Source organism: Natrix helvetica (genome assembly GCF_964273705.1).
Source record: "Natrix helvetica genome assembly, chromosome: Z".
NCBI classification, from domain to species: Eukaryota; Metazoa; Chordata; class Lepidosauria; order Squamata; family Natricidae; genus Natrix; species Natrix helvetica.
In genome coordinates this window covers 100,817,401-100,842,148 of record NC_138554.1, presented here as the reverse complement: position 1 = coordinate 100,842,148, position 24,748 = coordinate 100,817,401, and the positions used below count along the sequence as shown (strand labels likewise).

The 24,748-nt window shown below is 49.9% G+C and overlaps 1 protein-coding gene across 2 annotated transcripts in view; it reads left to right on the top strand.

The window, feature by feature from the left end:
* Window positions 1-24,748, top strand: part of FAM221A (family with sequence similarity 221 member A) — a 44,454-nt gene that overhangs the window by 6,518 nt on the left and 13,188 nt on the right. For both annotated transcript variants that reach the window (XM_081933419.1, XM_081933418.1), the window contains exons 3-5: window positions 19,659-19,832; window positions 21,188-21,378; window positions 22,301-22,507. In XM_081933419.1, coding sequence (XP_081789545.1) covers window positions 19,659-19,832; window positions 21,188-21,378; window positions 22,301-22,507 — 572 coding nt within the window. The remainder of the gene's footprint in view (window positions 1-19,658; window positions 19,833-21,187; window positions 21,379-22,300; window positions 22,508-24,748) is intronic.

Genomic DNA, 24,748 nt, shown 5'->3' with positions numbered 1-24,748 from the left:
TCAGGGCGGCATACAACATTAAAAAACACACATCCCAAAAGTTAAAAAAGATTAAATCCATATCCAAAAAACCAAACTGATTTTTTTTAAAAAAAAATACATTTAAAATAAGTTAAAATTAACAGGCCAGGCCGGCTTGCTGGAAAAGCCAACTTTTTAGGGTGCATCGGAAGGACCGGAGGTCGGTGATTATGCGAAGCTCCGGGGGCAGCTCATTCCAGAGGGAAGGCGCTCCCACAGAGAAGGGTCTCCCACTGGGGGTCACCAGCCGACACTGCCTGGCCGACAGCACCCTGAGGAGGCCAACTCTGTGGGATTGTACTGGATGGTGGGAGGCTACTGGTGGCAGTAGGTGGTCTCGCAGGCACCCTGGGCCTAAGCCATGGAGCTCTTTAAAGGTCATAATTAATACCTTGAATCGCACCCGGAAAACAACCGGCAACCAGTGCAGGCCGCCTAAAAGGGGTGTAACATGGGAGCACCTAGGTACCCCATGACAACCCGCGCAGCCGCATTCTGGATCAGCTGAAGCCTCCGGGTGTTCTTCAAGGGCAGCCCCATGTAGAGAGCATTGCAGTAGTCCAGGCGAGAAAGGACGAGGGCATGAGTGACTGTGCACAGAGCATCCTGATCCAGGAAGGGGCGCAACTGACATATCAGGCGCACCTGGTAAAAGGCCCCCCTGGTCACGGCCGTCAGCTGTTGTTCTAAACTAAGCCGTGTATCCAGGAGGACTCCCAGATTGCGAGCCTTCTCTGAGGGGGCTAAAATTTCTCCCCGTATCGTCAAAGATGGAACAAGATGTACAAATCGGGATGACGGAAACCACAGCCACTCAGTCTTAGAGGGATTGAGCTTGAACCTGTTCCTCCCCATCCAGATCCGCACAGCCTCCAGGCATCGGGACATCACGTTGAGGGCATCGTTTGGGTGGTTTGGGGTAGAGATGAAAAGTTGGGTATCATCAGCATATTGATGATACCGTACCCCAAAACCACGGATGATCTCGCCCAGTGGTTTCATATATATGTTGAACAGGAGGGGTGAGAGAACCGACCCCTGGGGCACCCCACAAGTGACGCGCCTGGGGGTTCATCTCTGCCCTCCAGTCAACACAAACTGTGACCAATCCGACAGGTAGGAGGAGAACCACCGTAAAACGGTGCCCCCCACTCCCACCCCCCTGAGTCGTCGCAGTAGGATACCATGGTCGATGGTATCGAAAGCCGCCGAGAGGTCTAATAGGACCAGGACAGAGGAACAGCCCCTGTCCCGGGCCCGCCAGAGATCATCGACCAACGCGACCAATGCCGTCTCCATGCTGTACCCGGGCCTGAAACGGATCCAGGTAGACAGTTTCATCCAGGTACTGGGGAAGCTGACGTGCTACCACATTCTCGACAACCTTTGCTACAAAGCGAATGTTGGAGACCGGACGATAGTTGGCTAAAGAAGCTGGGTCCAGTGAAGGCTTCTCGAAGAGGGCCTCACCACCGCCTCCTTGAAGACGGTGGGAAAGAAGTTGTCCAGTTTTTCTTTCCCATGTGGCCAAATTACGAAAGTGTCTTTTACATATCTAAACCAGAGTTTGGGTTTGTGTTTGGATTTATCTAAGGCGTTGGTTTCAAAGTGTTCCATGTATAGGTTTGCGATGACGGGTGAGAGGGGTGATCCCATAGGTGCTCCTTCTATCTGTTTGTATCTTTGTCCATTGTGGATGAAGTATGTGTGGTTGGTCAGATCTAGGATGTGCTGGGGGGGTTGTATTTGTTTTGGATAGCTGTCAAGGCTTTTTTAATACGCACTTGGGTGAAGAAGAATATGACATCGAAGCTCCCGAGTAGGTCGCTTGGTTGTAGGTTTTGTTCCTTTATTGTTTCTATGAAGTGGATTGAGTTTTGTAGGTGTGAGGTGATGGATTCTGTGTAGGGCTGAAGTTGTTTGGCAAGAAATTTGGCAAGATTCTGTAGAGGTGAGCCTATGGAGCTGACCATGGTTCCTTCTTTGTGTATCTTGGGGAGGCCATAGAGCTTGGGGCATCTGGATGATTTTTCTCTGGGAATGATTCTTTGCTAGATCTCTTCACTGATGGGAGAGGCTTTTATTTTGGATTTGGTGGTTTTTTTCCAGGTAGGTGGTGGGGTCTGTGTTTAGAGGTTTGTAAGTGGGGTCTTGGAGTAGGTTGGATAGTTTGGCTTGGTAGTCAGATGTGTTCATCACATGCCAAATTTCTTGCTAAACAACTTCAACCCTACATAGACAACATCACCAATCACCCTCACCAAACATCAATTCCATCAACCAATCAAGATGTGACAACACAGCCAACCAATCCGTTTAAAGCAACAAATCCAACATTCCACACACACACACACACACCTATGTAGAAAATGAGAGCTCCAATCACGCTTTGCTCACACAAGCACGAAGCGAAATGCACTAGCTTGAAGATGATGAGTGTGACCTCGTTGAAACGTCACCAAGATACTGTCAATCTTACATGGGAAAAGACCCGTGTGTGTGTGTGTGTGTATTGCATTTGTGCTGATAAATAAATAAAGGGAGACTAGTATATGTATTGTGTCACAACCCCTGGTATGCCCAAATATGGGAGGGAACACACTGCTTCCCCTTTCTGTCCTTCGGCTCACTCCAGGTGACCATCCAGGCAGAAAACCATATTTTTAATGTTGCCTTTGTTATATTTGTGTTGTATTTGTGCTGATAAATAAATAAAGGGAGACTAATATAGATCTATTTCAAGCTATTTAGCTCTCATCAGCTAGCCATACTCTTACTGGGATTTGAACCTGGGCTGTATTACATATTAAGCAGATGTGTTAGCCACTAAGCCACAGACTCTCCTCCTTTATCAGCTAAGCCAGGGAAATAGGTATGCATTGTGTCACAACCTCTGGTATGCCCAAATATGGGAGGGAACACACTGCTTCCCCTTTCTGTCCTTTGGCTCACTCCAGGAGACCATCCAGGCAGAAAACCATAGTTTCTCCTGTGCACTGCTTGGAGAATCCAAGCCATGGGTTAACACAGCCCATCTGCCCAAGGACTGAGTTGATTTTTTCCCCTGGTCACGCCTCCTTTGCCTTCTTAAGTGCAGTTTTAAAAACTCAGTCCACCTGATAGGACTTGTTTGGGGAGCTCTCAGTCTTTGGACATATAGGCTGGGCTCTCCAGGAGGAATTGTTAGAGTAATGATTTAGAATAGAGTTCTTAGGATTTTCCCCTTAAATTTTTTTAGCGTAGTTGTGGTGTTCTACTTTTGAGTTATTGCATTTTATGACTGTTTTCTGAGGCAACGGACAAACCCCACCTGCTGCGTTTGTTCACGGCGGGTGGAACAGCTGGGGCCACTGGTCCAGCGTCTGCTGGTGAGTGTGAGGACGTGTGCGACTTCAGCGCGTCCCCGGCTGCTCTTCAGGGAGTTTTTCGGAGAGAATTCCTCCCCAGCGGTATCCCTGCAAGCTCCGGAGGGCGCGATGTCCATTTTGGAAGCGATGCTTTGGCGCACTTTCCAACGGCCTCTAATTAGGCGCCGGCTGCATTCCTGGTCATTTTAAAAGCGCACGAAAGTAACGGCAGCCATCTGTTTTGGGCATTTCACCTGCAGATGGCAAGAAAGATGCCACAGTTCTCTGCGCCTCTCCGCCTCAGCGGAGATCGCTGCCAGGGGTTGCAAGGGCCTGTCCGGGGCGCCAGCAGGATCTGAGCCCCCCTCATCAACAACCTTCGTCAGAAGGTGTGGCAGTGGAGTGCCCTGGTGTTCCTTTCCAGCCTCCAGTCTGATCCTGATCTACAGACGCTTTGGAGCTGGCTGGTCAGCGTCCAGAGCCCTTCTCCCGTGGCTGATTCATTCTCCACCTGACCAACCATCCAGAACATGCTGATGAAAGTTTGGAGCAGCGGGAAGCGCTGGCAGGGCCATCTGCAAAGCGCAGTAGGCAAGATCCCTCAGGCCAAGGGAGAAAGGGCAATAAAGGAATAGGGGGCAAATCTTCCCTTAGTTCCTCGGGGAACAAGGGCCCTAAACACCAGGGGGGCAGGAAGCAGGAGGACCCTAAGGAAGAGCCCAGTAAGACCCAGGCCACTCTTCCTTCTCAGGCCTGTGAAGCTGTACCGAGGTCCCCCTGTGCACAGACATGAGAGAGAGGAGTCTCTCTCTAACCAGGGGGATCAGTCACCCTCTATCAGTGGTAGGGATTCCCTGTCTGGCTCCCTTGCAGCCTTCCTGGGTTATCCAGACTCTCCTAGTTCTTCTGTGAGGGAGGAGTTGGATTCTTTTCACGGTTGCCCCCACATGGAGGACTCCATGGCTCCCATTTGATCTGAAAGAGGCCAAGTCCCTTCTAGGCCCAGGCCTGTAGAGGACAAAGACCCAGCTCTCTCAGCTGAAATGAGGGAGGTCAGGCTATTTCCCAGGGAGTGGTTGAGGCCATGCGCCAAAAGGAAAGTAAAGGTGGCAAGGCCCCTAGGACTACCCACCCCTACGCGGAGGTTAGGAGCCGCGACCTCGTTTCCCCAGGCACTTCTGTTACCACAGAGGTATCCGTGTGGGAAGAGGACGCCGCGGATGAGTTTGAACTTTCGGAGGATGAAGACATGTCTCCCGATAAGCCTGCATTCACTGGCCTCTTCAAACCTTCATTGTTTAAAGCTATCTTACACAAGGCCAGGGCCTCTACAGAGCTCGGGGCCAAACCTAAGGACAAAGCCAGTCCCTCTACTTCCCAAGATCTTAAGGTAGGGCTATTTAGTGAGACTACCCCAGACCCGGAGCTTATCCTACTTCCTGACTTGTTCATGGACGTGGTATAGCACCAATGGGCGCAGCAGGTACCCTGGCCAATCCCAGTGGTGCAGACAAAGCCTTATATCCTCTGGAACCAAAACTAGATGTTTTAAAGATGCCCGAGGTGGATGCTTCGGTGGTCTCGCTGACCTCCAGTTCAATTCTTCCGGCTGACCTGTTAGAAAGGCTGAAAGCAGAGGACAACAGGTCTGAAAAGGGATGTCATAAAACGCATCAGGCAGCTTCCTGGGCAATTAAGGCATCCACCTCCGCCTCATTCTTTACTAGGGCATCCTTGCTCTGGCTGCGCCAGCTGAGATCTAAGCCTCCTTTGGAGGCATCTCATTGGCGGCATGATCTCGACAAAATCATTACACCTATGGAATACTCAGCGGATGCCTCCCTTTATTTATTTATTTATTTCTTAGATTTTTAGACCGCCCCTCTCCCAAAAAGGGACTCGGGGCGGTGTACAGTCAATACAAATAAAACCAGTCATAATAATAAAATACATTTAAGATACATTTGGAGGGGGAGATAGGCTGTACTAAGAAATAAATATATTCTAATCCTAAAAACATCACTATTAAAACCCCAAACCCAATTAAAATGAATAAATCCCCGGGAGGTAAAACTAAGAAAGTGCCAGGCCAGCTGATTGAAATAGGTGAGTCTTTAACTTTTGCCGGAAGGAACGGAGGTCGGTGGTAGTTCGAATGTCCGGGGGGAGGTCATTCCAGAGGGTTGGGCCCATCACAGAGAAGGATCTACTCCTAGGTGTCGCCCGCTGCCATTGCCTAGCAGACGGCACCAGGAGGAGCCCCTCCCTGTGTGAGCGGATAGGTCGCAGGGACGTGTGTGGTAGGATGCGATCCTGCAGATAACTAGGTCCTATGCCATGGAGCGCTTTAAAGATGGTAATCAATACCTTGAAACGCACCCGAAAGGCCACAGGTAGCCAGTGCAGCTCGCGCAGGAGAGGTGTTACGTGGGAGTAACGAGTACTTCCCATAATAACCCGCGCGGCTGAGTTCTGAACTAGCTGCAGTCTCTGGATGCGTCCCAAGGGAAGCCCCATGTAGAGGGCATTGCAGTAGTCCAGGCGAGACGTCACCAGCGCATGAGTGACCGTGCGCAGGGCACTCCGGTCCAGTAGGGGGCGCAATTGGCGCACCAGGCGAACCTGGTGGAACGCCCCCCTTGCCACGGCTGCCACATGGTCCTCCATTGACAGCCGGGCATCGAGGAGGACGCCCAAATTGCGCGCCCGCTCCACGGGGGACAGCTGTTCGCCCCCTATGGCCAGCGATGGAGTCAGCTGGCTGAACCAGGGTGCCGGTACCCACAGCCACTCGGTCTTGGAGGGGTTGAGTTTGAGTCTGTTGTCCCCCATCCAGACCCCGACGGCTTCCAAACACCGGGACATCACTTCGACAGCCTCGTTGGGGTGGTTTGGGGTTGAAATATACAGCTGAGTATCATCAGCGTAAAGATGGTACTCAACCCCAAAACCACGGATGATCTCACCCAGCGGCTTCACATATGCGTTGAACAGGAGAGGCGAGAGGACCGACCCCTGTGGCACCCCACAAGTGAGTGGCCTCAGGGACGACCTCTGCCCCCCTGTCAACAAACATTGCTTCCGGTCGGAGAGGTAGGAGCCGAACCACCGCAAAACGGTGCCTCCGACTCCCATCCCCTCCAACCGGCGCAATAGGATACCATGGTCGATGGTATCAAAAGCCGCCGAGAGGTCTAATAGGACCAGGATAGAGTAACACCCCCTATCTCTGGCCCTCCAGAGATCATCAACCAACGCGACCAAGGCTGTCTCAGTGCTGTGCCCGGGTCGGAAGCCGGACTGGCGTGGGTCTAGATAGTCGGATTCGTCTAGGTGTCGTGGAAATTGCTGCACCACCACATTCTCAACAACCTTCGCCAAGAAAGGGAGGTTGGAGACTGGACGATAATTAGCTAGCTCCATTGGGTCGAGCGAAGGTCTCTTGAGCAAGGGTCTCACCACCGCCTCTTTCAAGGCGGTTGGTAAGTATCCCTCACCCAATGAGGCGTTCACCAGGCCCAGGAGCCAGCCTCGTGTCACCTCCCAGGCTGCCAGTACCAGCCAGGAGGGGCACGGGTCCGTTAAACATGTGGTAGGTCGCAGCCGTCCACGCAACCTGTCCAAATCCTCGGGGGCAACAGAGTCAAACTCCTCCCAGAATGGTCTCTCAAGACTCGCTGTTGGCAGCTCGTCTGGTCCACTGACGGAGGCCCACCCGCTCCGGATCTGATCGATTTTGTCCTGCAGATATTCCCCAAACCCCTCTGCTCTACCCTGTAAGGGTGTCTCCCGCGCCCCCTGCGATAAAAGGGAGTGGGTCACCCTAAACAGGGCGGCAGGGCGGTTATCCGCGGACGCAATAAGAGCAGCACAATGTCTACGTTTGGCCGCTCTTATTGCCACAAGGTAAGTCCGCAAATAGGCTCTTACCTGTGTTCGGTCAGATTCGGAACGTGAGGACCTCCACCTGCTCTCTAGACGTCTCCTGTGGCGCTTCATCACCCTAAGCTCCTCAGTAAACCAAGGAGCCCGGGTGGGTCGATGCCGCAGGAGAGGTCGCAAAGGCGCAACCCGGTCCAAGGCCCCAGTCGTCGCCCTATTCCAGGCAGTCACTAGGTCCTCGGAGCGGGAGCGGGACAAGGCTACAGGTATTGGCCCAAGCTCCGTCTGGAATCTATCAGATTCCATCAGGTGCCTGGGGCGGTACCAGTTTATAGAGTCTGGTTCCGCCTTCTCGCGGTGGGGGATAGCGCCAGGGAAGTCCAGCCGGAGGGATGAGTGGTCTGACCATGACAGGGGCGTGATGACTAAATCCCCTATTCCCAGATCACTCGTCCACTGTTCAGATACAAAAATGAGGTCCAGTGTGTGGCCCCCTTCGTGAGTGGGGCCCTGCACTAATTGGGTCAGGTCCATGGCCGTCATGGAAGCCATGAACTCCTGAGCCACCTCGGAAGCCGCTCCCGTTGACGGCAAGTTGAAGTCCCCCATGACCAAAAGTCTGGGAGTCTCAACTGCCGTCGCTGAGATTAGCTCGAGGAGCTCGGGCAGGGCTGCTGATGCATAGCGAGGAGCCAAGTATACAATCAGCAAGCCCCACTGCCTCCCTGGGCCCCAGTTCACACCAAGGGACTCACACCCGGGTATCTGAGGGACAGTGAACTCCCTCGGCTCTAAACATTCCCGCATAACCACCGCCACCCCACCACCCTTACCCAGGGCCCGAGGCTGATGGAATGCACGGAAACCCGGTGGGCACATTTCCACGAGGGGTAAACCACCCTCGTGGCCCAACCAGGTCTCGGTTATCCCTGCAAGGTCTAGCTCCCCCTCTGAGATCAACTCATTAATGAGGGGGGCCTTGTTGGTGACAGACCTTGCGTTGCAAAGCATCAGCCGCAGGCCCTGGCTCTGTAGGACCTGTCCACCTAGACTGCAGGGGTTGGTACAAGCGACCGGGCGTAACCAACAGCCGCGGTCTCCCAACCGACCTTGGGATCTTATCCTGTCCTCGCATCCCCTCCTCCCCACGACCGTTGTAATAGGACAACCCTCTGCTTTAGTGACCTTTATATTCCCCCCCTCCACCGCATCCCCGTCCTTCCTGGACTCACCTGTCTGTCCGGCTCTGGCTCTCCTCCCGGTCTGATTAGCCCTCCCCCCCACCCTGGGACCCCCTAAAAAAGATAAAAAACATTTTACTAAAAATCCCCTTAGCTTCCGGTTCCTGCACCTCTCGGGGTCCACGAACCCGTCCTTGAGGCGGGCCCTTGAAAGAGCCAAGGGCCAAGCCTGCGAGAGAGGGGCCTCCCGCAGGCGGAGCAAGTCTAACCTCGAATACGTTATTATCGACAAAATTCCAATAGGGGCTAAGGTGCTGTAGTTGTTAAAAAAGTCAGTATGGGGGGGAGGTAAAAGGCATTAGTCCCATAAGTCAATGTCAATGTGGGGGGTAAGAGGCATTGTCCTGGATGATTCTTCAGTAATGAGTGGGGGGGGGAGTAGATGTCTAGATGATAAAATTAGACGGATGTGGCGATGCTGATAGAATGGTGGAAAAGATGGTAGAAAAAGTGGGTGATAGCCCCAGCAATAAAGTTGGTAATAGCCCTCCATGGTCTTAAATGGTCCTAGGTGGGGAGAAGCTCAGGAACAGAGATTCAGGGTCCTTGGTGGGTGGGTGGGGGCAGTCTTGGCTCCAGATAACCATACTCCTAGGCAGCCTTCCAGCCTCTCCATGGTCATAGGCCCGGTCCATGGCCCTAGGCCAGATCTTCCAGAGGCCTCAGATGATCCAGGCCCCCTCAACCACCATAACCACCATCCTCTCCCACTCTGTCCTGGCTCCCACCTAAAGGGTCCAGTAGTCCAGGCTCACCCAGTGCTCACCCAGCGTTCCAATGTTCCAAGCGTTGGTCTTCCCTAAATGTAGCGAAGTTTGCTTCTAGGGTGCTGGCCTCCAACGTGACTTCTTGTCGCCTGCTGTGGTTTCGGCACTGGCAGGCAGACCTGAACGCCAAGTGGAAGCTGGCTTCAGCCCCGTTCAAAGGGGGACTTCTCTTCGGGGACTCCTTAGAGAAGTTCTTGATTGAAACGAAGGATAAGAGGAAAATCCTTCCCTCTACCTTCAAGAAAAATGCGAAGAAAGGTTCTGGCTCCTTCAGGAAACAGACCTTTCGGGCACAAGACAGTGCCCAGGCTTCCACCTCATCCTTTCCCTATCAGAGGTCCTACAACCAACCTAATGATAGGAACCAGGACAGATATGGCTTTGGCTCCAGGGGCAGGCAGCACAACCAGGGCTCCTTTCGAAGGCCCTTTCGAGTGGGTTCCAACAACTATCAGTTCAGATGCGGCAAATGACCGCCAGAGCAACCCTCCCATCGGAGGCTGCCTGCAGCTTTATGCAGACTGCTGGGAGGGGATCACCACAGACTTGTGGATCCTGAACATGATCAGGAGAGGGCTGACACTGGAATTCCTGTCATTCCCACCGCGAATGTTTGTTCGTTGCCCTCTGGCCAAGGACCCTGTAAAAAGGTCCCTCATGCAGGCAGAAATCAACCATCTTCTGCAAATAAACGCCATAGAGCCAGTTCCCCTGGACCAGGAATGGAAGGGATTTTATTCTCTTCTTGGTCTCCAAGAACTCAGGGGGGTGGAGGGCCATACTAGATCTGAAGCGCCTGAACCAACATCTGGCCTACAAACGCTTCAAGATGCAGTCCCTCCAATCCATTCCAGACTGCATAAGGTGAGGTGACCTACTCACGTCCATCAACCTCAAGGAGGTGTATCTGCATGTGCCCATCCATCAGTCCCACAGGAAGTTCCTGCGGCTGTGCTACAATGGAAGGCACTATCAGTACAGGGCTCTGCTGTTCGGACTCTCATCCGCCCCCAGGACTTTTACCAAGCTCCTTGTGGCTGTGGCGGCTCATCTGCGCATTCGCCCCATCCATCTGGAATGTTACCTAGATGACATCCTCATTCACTCCACGACTCATCTACAGGCGGTGAGAGACGTATGGACCATCACCCACACCTTGCAGGAACACGGCTTCTTGGTGAACTTAGAAAAAAGCCACCTAGACCCTGCAACATGTATCCAGCTCCTGGGCACCATAATGGACTCTGTCTCATGCCAGGTGTTTCTGTCTCCGGACAGGCTCCACAATCTCAGGAGCAGACTTCGACATTGCCAACAGGCCACCTCCTTACTGATCGGAAGCAGCCCGAAACATCAATTGGCTGGAGCTGAGAGCGGCCCGACTCGCCCTGAGACGCGAACCAACTGGTGAATCATCACGTTCTGCTGCTCACAGACAATATAGCTACGAAGGCCCATGTGAACTGGCAGGGTGGTACCCACTCCAGGCGACTTATGACAGAGGCGGAGGCCCTGAGCCGTTGGGCAGAGCGTCATCTAGCATCAATAAGAGCGGATCATATCTTCGGCACCAGCAATGTGAACGCAGATTGGCTGAGTCAACAGACAATCGACAACTCCGAGTGGAGGCTACACCCAGACCTGTTCCGTCACATTGTGAAACGGTTCGGACTTCCACAAGTCGACCTATTTGCGACTGCAACCAACACACAACTCCCAAGATTCTTCTCGCGTTACCACTCGGCTCAAGCGGAGGGGACGGACTCGCTGAGGGTCAGGTGGCTTCCAGGATTCCTGTATGCTTTTCCGCCCCTCCCGCTCATTCCGCAGGTGATCAACAAACTCCTGGCGGAGGGGGCAGATCTCATCCTGGTAGCTCCACATTAGCCCAGGTGGCCCTGGTATGCGGATCTGGTCGATCTCTCCGTGCAGAGACTGTGGAGAATTCCTCAGGAGCAAGTGGCCCTGAGCCAGGGGGCCATTAGTCATCCAGAACTCCAGTGGCTCCAACTAGCCGTCTGGCACTTGAGGGGCAGCTCCTGGGGAACAACACCTCTCTGATAAAGTCATCCAGACCATCCAAGCATTCAGGAGACTGGCCACAACTCGCATCTACGATGCAACCTGGGCAGCGTTTTCTAATTGGTGAAGCAAAGTAACATTATTGATGTTGAGGCGTCCATACCTCAGCTGCTGGACTTCCTCCAGGAAGGATTGGACAAGGGCCTGACACCCGCCACGCTCAGATGTCAGGTTGCTGCCTTGTCAACCATTTTGGCTAGAGACCATCATCAGTCCTTGAGTCATCACCCCCAGGTCAAGGGTTTCTTGAAGGGGGCTGCCAATATACGACCTTAGACGGTACACAGGTACCCGTCCTGGAACTTGCTGTTTGTTCTGCGAGCATTGACTATTGCACTATTCGAGCCGCTGAGAAAAGTCTCCCTGCGCCACGTGACTCTTAAGACCGCCTTTCTAATTGCAATCACTCTACTAGAAGGGTATCAGAGATTGCGGCGTTTTCCAGTAGAGTGGAGGGAGGTGTCACTGAAGGGTTAACACAGCCTGATTGGTCCATTTGACTGAGAGAAAACTTCTTAGCCTTCGGCTTCTCCCGTTGGCTCCCAGTTTCCTCTCAGTCAAGAAGGTCCTAAGACTTATTGTTTGGTTCCCAGTGATTGTGAGTACTAAAATTGAGAAGTATTTGGCTAAATTGGATATTTCAAATTAAAAGAAATTATAGCATAGAATTGGAGCTGTGCCCAAAGGGACATTCTTTCGCTGTCCTAGATAGGCAGGGAGAGCCGCTTAGAGCGAACTCCTCTCATCCCTTTCCTCCCTGCTGGGCCTTCCCTCCCCCCGGCTGATTCCTGGTGCCTCGGGCGTGCCGGGAGGCTTACAGCTCTCAATTTCTCCCCCGACCACCCATTTCTTCAAGCCGCAGCGCCGGCGGCCTTTTTTGCCACGCGTGAAGACCGGCAAGCCCCTAACTCAGCCGCGCCGCCTCTCCCGAGTCGGCGGTGCTCTCGGCGGCGGCGCGAGCAAAAGACCGGAGCGCCAGCGGCTCTTGCTGGGCGTGAAGACCGGCAGTAAATCGCCCAGAGCTGCGATCTTCCTAAGTGGGTCGACTAGCCGTCTGAACGGTTGGGGAGGCAAGCGGCGGCACGCGCGCCATTTTAGCGGCCGCCTGAAGAGAAAGCCGTAGAACAAGCCGGCAGCCATTTTGGACATGTGGCGGGCCCTGACTCACGGGCCTTACCGAACAGACACCACAGGCCCAAGCTGAGCGTATTCCCACCAGCACCGGGCTCAGAGGCTGCAAAGACTTAAGATCAACACAACTCCTTCATCTGAGCACGTGAGTGGGGTGATGGCAGCGCGTTCCGAGGTCGCTCAAACCGCGACCGCCCAGGCTCAAGAAGAGAAGTCAGGCCCCACGGCCCCAGCCAGGCCTCGAGTTTCTAGGCCTTCTGCTGAGGATCGACCCTCCAGAGCTCTACAAAGGGATGAGCTTAGGCGCTCCAGAGCAATTGAAAAAGCCATTGAGAGGGCAGAGAAGAAGAAGGCCAGGGATCCCAGACCTAGATCTAGATCCCCCAGACCTGAGGCCCCTTGTCATTCCCCTTCTGTCAACAGGGGGTTCAGCCCTTCTTCTCCCTCATCCTCTTCCTCCAGATCAGTTAGGAGTGAAGGACGGGGGGCTTCACCCCCACCCCCAACTTCCCCTGGGACAGGGGACTTAGATAAAAATGACCCATTAGAGGGCCCCTCTGCCGGCCCCTCCAGGGGTAGGTGGTCCCACAGGGATTCGATCTCCCATGACTATGATTCTGAATATGATGAGGAGGATCTAGAACACCTCCCTGAAAATCTAAAACGTTTAATTTCTGCAGCCATTTCCAAGGGAATAGCTCAAAGAGATAGACCCTCCCATCATAATAGGATTACACCGTTCAGCAGGGCCAGATCTAGGGCTTCTTCACCTTCCCTCATGAGCGAGGTCTCCTCTAGGGAGGAGGCCCGTCGCCAAGACGACTGGGGTTTTTCTGAGGAAGAGGATGCGGCCACTGATCAGCCCACCTCTTCCAACCTATTCATCCAGGCCATGTTTAAGCCCCTACTGAAAAAAGCTAGGAGAACCATCAAGGTGGGCACGGGGGACCCCACAGTGCCCCCACTCAGAGATCCGGATATGGTGATGTTTTCAAACACGGCCCCCAATAAAGAGGAGATCCCGGCCCCTCCTCTGTTCTTGGAGGTGGCCACCAGTCAGTGGGCCCGGCCTTCAAATTTTTCTCCTCCCGGCAGCAATGACAGGCGGGCTTATAACATGGAGAAGGCCTTCCTACAGGCCATCCAATTACCGGCCATAGATCAACCGATAGCTGCCCTGGTCTCCTCTTCCCCGGTGGTCTCAGGGGATGCGGCAGATAAGCTTAAGCCGGAAGATAAGAGGGCGGAGCTCACCTTGCGGAAAAATTACAAGGCTTCCGCATGGGCAATGCGGGCGGCGGCTGCCGCCTCGTATTTTAATCGCACAACCGTTATGTGGCTTTGCCAACTCCAGGATCGTATCCCGATCCAGGATGACCGCATCCATCAGGATTTAACTAAAATTATGGCGGCCTGCCAGTATTCGGCCGATGCAACCCTGGATGCCATGCGATTCGGTTCCAGCGCCTTAGCTACCTCTGTGGCCGCGCGCCGGCTCCTTTGGCTTAGGAATTGGCAGATCGATAATAAAGCCAAATGGGATTTAATAGCTGCTCCCTTTGCGGGTCCCAATCTGTTTGGGTCTGCTCTAGACCCAATCTTGGTGGAGAATAAAGACAAGAAAAAGGTGATGCCCACCTCCACCAAGAAGGCCGAAACACGCAGTCACCCGTATCGCAGGCCTTCCTTCAGGAGTTATGACAGGGACCAGGAGCCCCGTTTCCAGCAGTACAGACAGGATAGGCAATACAACAGACAGAATTTTCAGGACCGCTCCAGGTACCAGTCCCAATCCAAACGGCCCTTTCGCGGGGGGGGGGGGGGCGGCCGCCCCTTCCGCAAAGGCAAATGACTCAAATCCGAGTCATCCCATAGGCGGCCGCCTGGCGCTGTATGCGGACAAGTGGGACCAGATTACATCAGACGGGTGGGTCCGAGCGACCATTCGCCACGGCCTAAGGCTAGAGTTCCTCTCCTACCCTCCGAGACGCTTCAAAGTGTTTTCCCCATCCCGGGATCCGGAACGCCGTCGTCTCATGGACCTCGCCGTCTCACACCTCCTGGAAATCAGAGCGGTGGAGGTCGTTCCGGAGCCGGAGAAGGGGCGGGGCTACTATTCAAATCTATTTGTAGTCCCGAAGACCTCGGGGGGTTGGAGGGCGATCCTCGAACTGAAGCGCCTGAATCAGTATCTAGTTTACAGGCGCTTCAAGATGGCCTCCCTGAAGTCAATCTTACAGGGCATTCGGAAGGGGGATTACATGGCCTCGGTAGATTTGACGGAGGCCTATCTTCATATCCCCATCCTCCGGGCTCACCGTCAATTCCTGCGATTCTCCCACAAAGGCCGACACTATCAGTACCGGGCCCTTCTATTCGGCCTGGCCTCGGCCCCTCGGACGTTCACCAAGGTCCTGGCGGCACTGGCAGCGTACCTGAGATCCATCCCGGTGAGGCTCCAGTGCTACTTGGACGACGTCCTGGTGCAGGCAGGGTCCCTCCCCAGAGCCAGTGCAGACCTCCAGCTGACCATCCAATGGCTCCAGACACTAGGTTTCTCAGTAAACTTTCCCAAGAGCCACCTATCCCCATCCAGACAGATTCTGCATCTAGGGACAGTAATCGATTCCGAGTCAGGGAGGGTTCGCCTATCCCCAGACCGTCTGACCAGTCTGAGACAATTGATCGCATCCATCAGGACAAAAAGGTCCGTTTCCACCCTGACCTTATCCCGACTCCTGGGGAAGATGGTGTCCTGTATAGGGATAGTTCCCTGGGCCCGTCTACATCTGCGTCCCCTCCAGTGGGCCTTGATACCAGCCCAGAAGAGGATGTTGAGCAACTCTCTGCGACCGCTTCGCTTAACGCCAGAGGTGAGACTCTCGCTCAGGTGGTGGATGTCCCCGGCATTGCGACAGGGGGCCTCAATTTGGGAGCCAGAGAGAGTAGCAGTCACGACGGACGCGAGCTTATTCGGCTGGGGGGCCGTGATGGGGTCCGACATGGCCCAAGGACGCTGGACTGCCTCAGACCTCAACCACAATATAAATTGGCTCGAGCTCAAGGCCGCGAGACTGGCCCTCCGGACCTTTCACCGTCATCTGCAGGGGCGTCACGTCCTCCTGCTTACGGACAATGTAGCGACGAAAGCTCATGTCAACCGTCAAGGGGGGACTCACTCCCGTGCCCTGTGGCGGGAGGCACAGACATTAGGCCTATGGGCAGAGAGACACTTGGCCTCAATTACGGCGGAGCATATATCGGGGGAGTCCAACCACCAGGCAGACTGGTTGAGCCGGGCGACTCTGGACAACGGCGAGTGGCAGCTGGACCCAGAGTTGTTTCAGAAGATTTGCCTCAGATTCGGCAACCCCCTTGTAGACCTGTTTGCCTCCCCCGGCAACGCAAAACTGCCGAGATTTTTCACCCGATTCAAGACTCCAGCAGCAGAAGGAGCGGATGCTCTCAGAACCCGGTGGCCTCCGGGTCTTCTCTACGCCTTCCCCCCCCTTCCCCTCATTCCCAGAACCATTCGGAAGGTAGTCACAGAGAGGGCTCACGTCATTCTATTAGCCCCATACTGGCCGAGGAGACCATGGTTCGCAGACCTGGTCCAGCTCTCAGTCACGGACCCCTGGAGGATTCCACCAGAGGAGGTCATCCTGTGTCAGGGGGTCTTACTTCACCCAGAGCCGCAGTGGCTGCTTCTGACCGCGTGGCTCTTGAAAGGGGATTGCTGAAGGGGAGGAAGTTGTCATCAGGGGTCATAGCTACTTTGGAGGCAGCTAGGAGACCGTCCACAATTAGAATCTATAACGCCGCCTGGACGGCCTTCGCGAAGTGGTGCAGCCCCAGGGGGGTGGATCCAGCTAGGGCCACAGTTCCAGACGTTTTAGAGTTTCTCCAAAAAGGGCTGGAGGACGGGTTGTCCCATAATACACTCCGGCGACAGGTAGCGGCCCTATCCACTATCTTAGGAGGGGAGGGCTCCTCTACCCTCTCACGCTCACCATTGGTGAAGAGGTTCCTCAAAGGGGCGGCCAACATTCGTCCGCCCCCAGTTCATAGGTTCCCTACCTGGGATCTTACCCTCGTCCTGAAGGCACTGACGGGTTCTCCCTTTGAGCCGCTCAGGTCGGTTCACATGCGCCTCCTCTCACTAAGGTAGTGTTCTTAGTGGCCATTACATCGGCCAGGCGTATTTCTGAATTGGGGGCCCTTTCGGTTCGAAGTGACCTTTGCATGATTCACCAGGACAGGGTGGTCCTGCGTTTGGATCCTTCGTTCATCCCGAAGGTTAACACTCTGTTTCATAGGGCTCAGGAAATTGTCCTACCAAATTTTTGTCCCAATCCAACAAAGGAGAGAGAACAGGCGTGGCATCGGTTGGATGTACGCAGGGCCCTCCGTATTTATCTGAAACGGACCGAGGCGCTGTTTGTCTCGTTTCATCCGAGTTCACTAGGTAAAAAGGTCTCGTCTTCAACTATTGGGAGGTGGATCAGGTTGGCCATAGTTGAGGCTTACGGAGCCTCGGGTAAATCCCCCCCTTCGGGGATTACAGCTCATTCCACTCGTAGTGCAGCCTCCTCCGCGGCCTGGGCCACAAGGGCGCCCTTCGAGGAAATTTGTCGTGCGGCCACCTGGGCCTCCCCTACCCCATTCATAAAACACTACCGTCTGGATACTTATGCCTCGGCCGAGGCGTCCTTCGGGCGGAGGGTTCTCCAGAGGGTGGCGGCCGATCCTCCCCCTGGGACCCAGTCTCCCCTCCCTGGGACGTAGCGTGGGTATGTCCCTTCAGTGACACCTCCCTCCACTCTCTGGAAAAAGAACATTGGTCTTACCTGAACGTTTTTTTCTGGAGAGTGGAGGGAGGGGTCACTTTTCCGCCCTAGTTAGATAGACAGGGTCCGGGAGGGGTAGGATCGGGTGGCCCTGGGTGGCTTTCCCTTGTTTTCTTACATCATGCAGACGCAGACCGTGACATCGCGGAAACTGGGAGTCAACGGGAGAAGCCGAAGGCTAAGAAGTTTTCTCTCAGTCAAATGGACCAATCAGGCTGTGTTAACCCTTCAGTGACCCCTCCCTCCACTCTCCAGAAAAAAACATTCAGGTAAGACCAACGTTCTTTTTCTGTCAGAGAAGAGCTGTGTATCGTCCATTCGGACCGAGTCATCTTGCGCCTGACCCTACCTTCTTGCCGAAGGTGAACACTCATTTTCACAGATCCCAGGAAGTGATACTCCCGAACTTTTGTCCCAAGCCTCAGCACCCCAAGGAGCGCACTTAGCATAAGCTGGACGTGAGGCGAGCGGTTCGTCTCTACATGAAATGGACTAAAGACCTCAGACACTCAGAGTCCTTTTTTGTGTCATTTCAACTGGGGTCGTTGGGTCGCAAGGTCTCTTCATCAACCATTGGACGCTGGCTAAGGGCCTGCATTAAGATGGCTTATAAGGATCAAGGCAAGACTGTACCGGGTCGGGTGACGGCGCACTCCAAGAAGTGCCGCCACTACAGCGCCTTGGGCGACCCAGGCGTCTATCATTGACATTTGCAGAGCGGCTACATGGACTTCTCCCACAGCATTCATTAGAAACTATAAAGTTGACACCTTTGCCTCAGTTGAAGCTTCTTTTGGAAAGAGAGTTTTGCAAAAAGTTATTGAGGCTCCGGACAATCAGGACACTACTCTCCCTGGGACACAATAGCTTGGGTATGTCACATGCTTGGACTCTCCAAGCAGCGCACAGGAGAAAGACCGTTGGCTTAACTGAACGGTCATTCTCTGGGTGCTGCGGGAGAGTCCAAAACCCGCCCAGGGTTGATGGAAGGAACCAAGTTTGTACCATTCACCTAGAATACTTAAGGGTGTCCTACGACGGACAAGACCTCCTTTTTTAAAACTGGTTGTGTGGTTGTATCATGATTGATAGCTTGGTGCTGATTGGTGCTGGCTGTGTTTCCATTGTTGTTTTGTGTTGTAATGGCCTGGGTGGTGGGTGGGTCCACTTACTGAAACAAAGGCAGCCCTCCACATACCCCCACCAAGATTTATAGAAAGACGGCAGCTCCGACCATGCTTTAAGCCAGTCTGAAGGTGGCAAGTGATACCTCACCGAAACGTTGCCAAGACAATCTCAATTTTATACAGGAAAAGACCCGAATATAACAAGACCAGCATACCTACACCCGTGAAAATTTATATATAAACCAAAGAAGGACTCTTTTATATATACATGGAATGAGATCTGGAAAAAAAGAAACCATTTGTTCAATTGCATTTTAAGAAAAGGTGATATGTTACTAAATTGTTTATATTTGTGATGAAAATGGGAAGTCACTTTATATATTTCTTTTCCTTTTCTTTGTTATATTCTCATTTTTACTTTTCTAGTTCTCTTCACCTATTTCTTCCTTTTTCTTTTTTACTTATATGTTCCATTATTTTTTTCTATTCCTTTTTAATATTATTACTGTTGTAATTATAACAAAATTACTATAAAAAAGAAATTTTTATATTCATCCCTGTGTCCCTTGTACAAAGAACAGCAACAGCATATATAAGAATTTAAACATTTCTTCCTTGCCAAAAGAACGGTAAACTGAAAAATTATTGAACAGGAATAATCCTGTATAATACCTAATTTGGACATTTCTCCATGCACCTAAATGAGTCACAATGTAACCATAAACTCCAAGTTCATTCTGTAAATCCATCCTTGTCACTTTTTTCAAACAACTTTTTTAAAAAATAAAAGTTAAAAGATAAATAGAAAAAAAGATTTGATAAAAGAAAAAGTAAAGAAAAAAGTAAAAGTGAGACAAAGAAAAATAGAAAAGAATAATTTCTGATTTCCTTTGATACAGACACAAGTAAAAAATTCATCTCATCTTATGATAATTATATAAATCCTGAAAATTTATTTGAGAACACTATTGATAAATTAACCAAGTATATTAAGCAATTATTGCCAATTATATTTAGGATAACAATAGTCTTTAGATATTCACTTACTTTTTTTCAAATTTAGAATTCCCAGATATTCATATTTTCTGTCTCATTCACTCGTGATATGACAAGTTCTCCCTATGTTCTATGTGCATATTATTAAAAAGGTTGTTGGTTACAATTTTAATTAGATATGTAATATAAAGTATTACAGAAATCAACACTTTTGCAGAATTGTAGGAGATGATGATGGTGGGAAACTGTTTACCCCAGAAGAATATGAACAATATAAGAAACGAATATTACCAATTCGGCTGCAAAATAGATTATATGTGAGCTGGAGATCACCAACCGGCATTGATTGTAAACTTGTGGGTCCAGAAACACCCTGCTTTTGTTCTCACAGGTAAGGCATTCTATATTTGTGCGAATGGATGATGCACTAAAATTTATTTTAGATTAAAAAAGTGATTAGAGAATACGTGTCTTTAACAGTTATATGTATTGTATTTGTTCAAAAGGAAGACTAATACTCTCACAAGTATTGATTTTTATCAATATGAAAAAAAATATTTTTATCTTTAAAACAGAAGAGTGGCTTTTGCTTTTGTTCCCTCATCTTATTAGGGAAAAATGGGTATTGTCTTAAAATCTTGGTTATCTTATTTTGGATTAACATAGTAAACCTATTTTAGTTAGCTTATGGACTGGTACACTTTTGAACTATCTTTTTCTCAGGTTAGTACATTTATAATGCCAATTTCTATCCTTTTCTTTGTTTCCAATATGATTTTCATTGTGTGAGAAGTAAAACAGAATTATTATTGTGCTTTGTTTTATCTTTCTCTGAATGGTAATGACCCAATAGCTGTACTCTGCTGGTCTATACTATCAGACTCAATAACAACTCTTTTGAGCACAGAATATTGTTTCTTTGTTATTGATTGGATTCATAAATATAAGCCAAGAGAAAGTAAAGCTGGAACAGCTTGTATTCTTTTATTAAGTTAGAAACATTTTGTCCTGGAAATGTGTAGATCTGTTCATTCTTCACGTCTGATATATAATTAAATATATTAAGCACAATATGTACTGGTATGTGTATATGTGTACACATACTGTATATATGCTCACACACTTTTGAGTTGTTCCATATGGAAAATCTCATGACCTTAGTCTTTTTTTCTATGTAATGTACTGATAAGTAAAATTAATGTAGAGTTGTGGTATTGGGAAAATTTGACTTTCCATTCTGGATTGTGTTCAGAACAAAGTTCATTCCAATACTGCTCGGAAGGATTCATTCAAAGATTCATACTTTGTAAGTCTTAATATTTCGGGCAATTATCGGCGCAACACAAATAGAAAATTGAGCAATCCTAGGGATCAATTAAAACAGCGGCCCCAATCTCCAGGCTGTGGCCCAATATTGGCCCATGGCCTGTTTGGAACCTGGCTTTGAAAGCAGCGGGTGAGAGCAAAAGTACATAGTTCCAGTTGCACAAGCAGCAGGTGCCCATGTGGAACCATTCCCTCTTTCTTCCCCTATTGGTCCGTAAAGCTGGACAGATTGTGGACCATTGAATTAAAAGATTGATGTATATTTTCTCCAAATCTGGGATTAAAGGAGATTTTGAAGATTCTGCCAAATTATATTGACCTCACCTCTTTTATAAAGTTATTGAATGTCTTTGAATAAGAGGATTCTTAAATATTCTAATAAGAATAGTAACTAAACAGTGCATCTGGATTTTTTTCTAGATATAAACAACACAAAACAGATTTTGAAGTGATTCCAAAAGAACGTCCTATTTCTGTACCTTGTAGAGTGAGCCGGTGCCCATGCAAATCTTATAACTTTGTTCCTCTTAATGGTACTCAGCCCATCCGCTGTAGATGTAAGCACTTTGCAGATCAGCATAGTCCAGCAACTGGATTTCTATGCAATGTGTGTAAGTATACTTTCATTAAATGAGTAATTTATATTTAAAAGCAACTACTATCTACAGATACCTTTCTTTAAATACTATCTCAGTATCATAACAATGTATATCTATTGGTTTGGAAGTAACTAATACATTTCAAATTCTGCAATCAGGAAACTAATTCAAGGTTCACCATAAATATTTCTTTATCCAGCTTTGGCCTGCCTGATTAGTTCTAGTCAGGACAATGTTGCAAATTCCATACTTTTGGGAGGTTCAGGGAGTTGAGGTAAGGAGGTGCTGCTTTTCTGTTGCAGCTCCAATATTGTAGAATAGTCTCCCTGAAAAGATTTGGCTTACTTTGTTGATTTCTATAACCTTCTAAAGATTAAGTTTTCTGGAAAATCTCTGATTTGTGTTGTCACAAATTTGTGTTATGTTGTATTCTCTATTTTGTTGTTTTATTTTTAATCAAAATTGGGTTTCTTTTATATTGTATTTTTTATGAGGTGCTGAATGCAAATTTTGATTGAAGTGGCAAGCAAATAGGCTAAATAAATAAATACTTTAAATCTGGTTAATTTGCATAATGATGCACAATATTTAAATATGTGCTGCTTCCAAAAAGGAGATCTTCAACGTAATCTTTTTCAAGCATTCACACAATAAGACTGTTCCTATTCTCAGACAACTCCTTGCAAAATTAGAACTTACCTGCAAATTATTATCTAAGCAAAGAATAGAAGTGTTTATGATTCCAGATATAGAAATAATTATATTGTAGTTATTACTCTTTCATGTCTGTCCTATTTAAATAATATATATATGAATATTAAAAGGTTTCAGTGGTAGCAATTTTTTATATCACCAAGACTACAGCAAGCAAAATGACATTGAATGTAAACCTTTCAAACAAATTCTGACTTTTTCAAAATATGTTTTGCATTAGGTTCCAAATGTGCAGGGTTTCACAGTTGCTTTACTTGTGGATGTGGCCAGCCAGCATATTCTCATGAAACTATAGTGGAAACAAAAGAGGAACGTTTAGCTCAAGGAAAGCCAGTTGGGCACGATGTCCCTTATGCTGCAATGGGGGGACTAACAGGTTTTAGTTCCTTAGCAGAAGGCTACATGAGACTTGATGATAGTGGAATAGGTAAGGATGAAATTAATTTTTAAAAAATATATGCCCGATTGCCTTTGTGTTTCTCAGCTAATTATCCTAGGAAATTTGGGGGAAGACAAGAATTGGCCATACTACCGTGTTTCCCCGAAAATACAACCTGTCCTGAAACTTACGCCTTGCCACATTTTTTGTGTGGGCAAAAAATATAAGCCCACCCCCGAAAATAAGCCCCCTGAACAATCCCACCTCCGGCCAGGCAGAGCACCGCTCACCGACCTAGCAGTATCCTGAAGGTGCCAAGTCGTGGCAGCCGGGGGGAAAAGGCGCTCACATTGCTTGGCACCTTTGGGATACCGCTAGGTTGGGGAGTGGCGTTCTGCCTGGCCGGAGTGGGAAGTTGCCTGGTGGCTGCTCCCTTGTGAGCGGACTCTGCCTGGCACAGCTGAGGCTGTGCCAGCTGGGCACAGCCTCAGAGGCGAAGCAGCCATGAGGTGGCCATGCTCAGAAGCATGGCAAACCCCCTCTCCAGCCGGACAGAGCGCCATTCACTGCCCTAGGTGGTATCCTTAAGGCACCAAGGTATATGGCGCTCTGCCTGCTCCCCAGCTCCCATGGCTTGGCACATTCGGGATACCCCCTAGGTCAGTGCATGGAGCTCTGCCTGGCTGGAGAAGGGGGTTGCGCGAGCGCCTGTTCCGCCTCCACCGCGCTCCGAGCATAACTTCTTCTCCGGCTTCCAAACTCCAAAACTCGGCTGCCGAGTCTTCCAGCAGCGGCCGCTCTAGGAGTGCCCTCTATGGTTGTGTGCCGGCTGCCGGACAGAGAGTCTTCTGGACAGAGAGTCTTCCAGCAACCATCCCACAAGCATAGAGTGCATTCCTAGAGCGGCCGCTGCTGGAAGACTCGGCAGCCGAGTTTTGGAGTTTGGAAGCCGGAGAAGAAGTTATGCTCGGAGCGTGGCAGGGGCGGAACAGGCGCTCGCGCAACCCCCTCTCCAACCGGGCAGTGCCAAGACATGGGAGCTAGGGAGCGGGCAGAGCGCCACATGCCTTGGTGCCTTAGGGATACCCCATAAGTCAGTGAATGGCGCTCTGCCCGGCTGGAGAGGGGGGTTGCCATGCTCGTGAGCATGGTCACCTCATTGCTGCTTCACCCCTGAGGTTGTGCTCGGCTCTTCGGGAGCCCGCTCACAATCCCAAAACAATAAGCCCTCCCCCTATAATAAGCCCAAGGCCATATTTCGTGGGGCAAAAGAAAATAAGACCCTGTCTTATTTTCGGGGAAACATGGTATATATTTTACTTAGAAGTCCTGGAAGAAACTGGGTGGGATGGAGATGTGGAACATGCATTGAACAAGTAACATATACTAAAAAGGAAATAATAGTTTAGTAAAACAATTGTGATAGTTTAATTGTATATCTTAACAAAATCAGTGCTGTTTCAAGTAATTATATCTTACGAAATTTATTTTAGTACTATCAAGACTTATAGTTTAGTACAAATATGTTTGAACTTTTTTTAAATAAATGAGTATTGCCATATTTTGATTTATACAGAATTACCTTGAAGATCACCTGAAACCCAATAGGTTTAAAATTCTTCTTTCTGATTAATTTGAAGTTATAATTCTGCATTCCAATATGAAGTTGATTTAGGTTGTTGCCTCCTTCAGCTTTATAAAGTTATGAACCCTGATTTTGAATCACCATTCTGGCTTTTAATGCTTGCTAGGCTTAATTTCAACATAGTTACTTGACTTTCAAAACCTTTACAGCCTGTGTTTAATGCAAATAGTCTTTCAACCTGATTGTTGATTAGGCTGGTTTCTTTATCTTCTGTACATTAAGGAGTGTCATTTACAGTTGGCAACAGGCCTTCTTCAAAAAAATCCCCCGGTTGTTTCTGGTTCGAGTAAACCCGTAGTTGTGGCTCTGGGAGGTTCCGTCCCCCATCCCAACATAATGCGCAAGCACTGTGCATGGCGCATGCAGTCACATTTAGAAACCGGTAGGGAAGGTAAGTGAATCCCACCACTGTATATATCTAAAATATATGTATAAAAATAGAGAAAGGGTGTTGGTTCTTACCTGAGATGCCTATTCTCATAGGGTGGAAGTAGCATCCAGACTGGGTTGACCTTCATCCACTCATTGCGAGGACTGAGCCTGACAGTTGATGAAAAACCACGCCCCTGTCGCTAGGCAAAGCCCAGTTCTGACGAAATAAGTCAGACTTCATGTATCATTGCTTCCAGGAGTCCAGTACATTA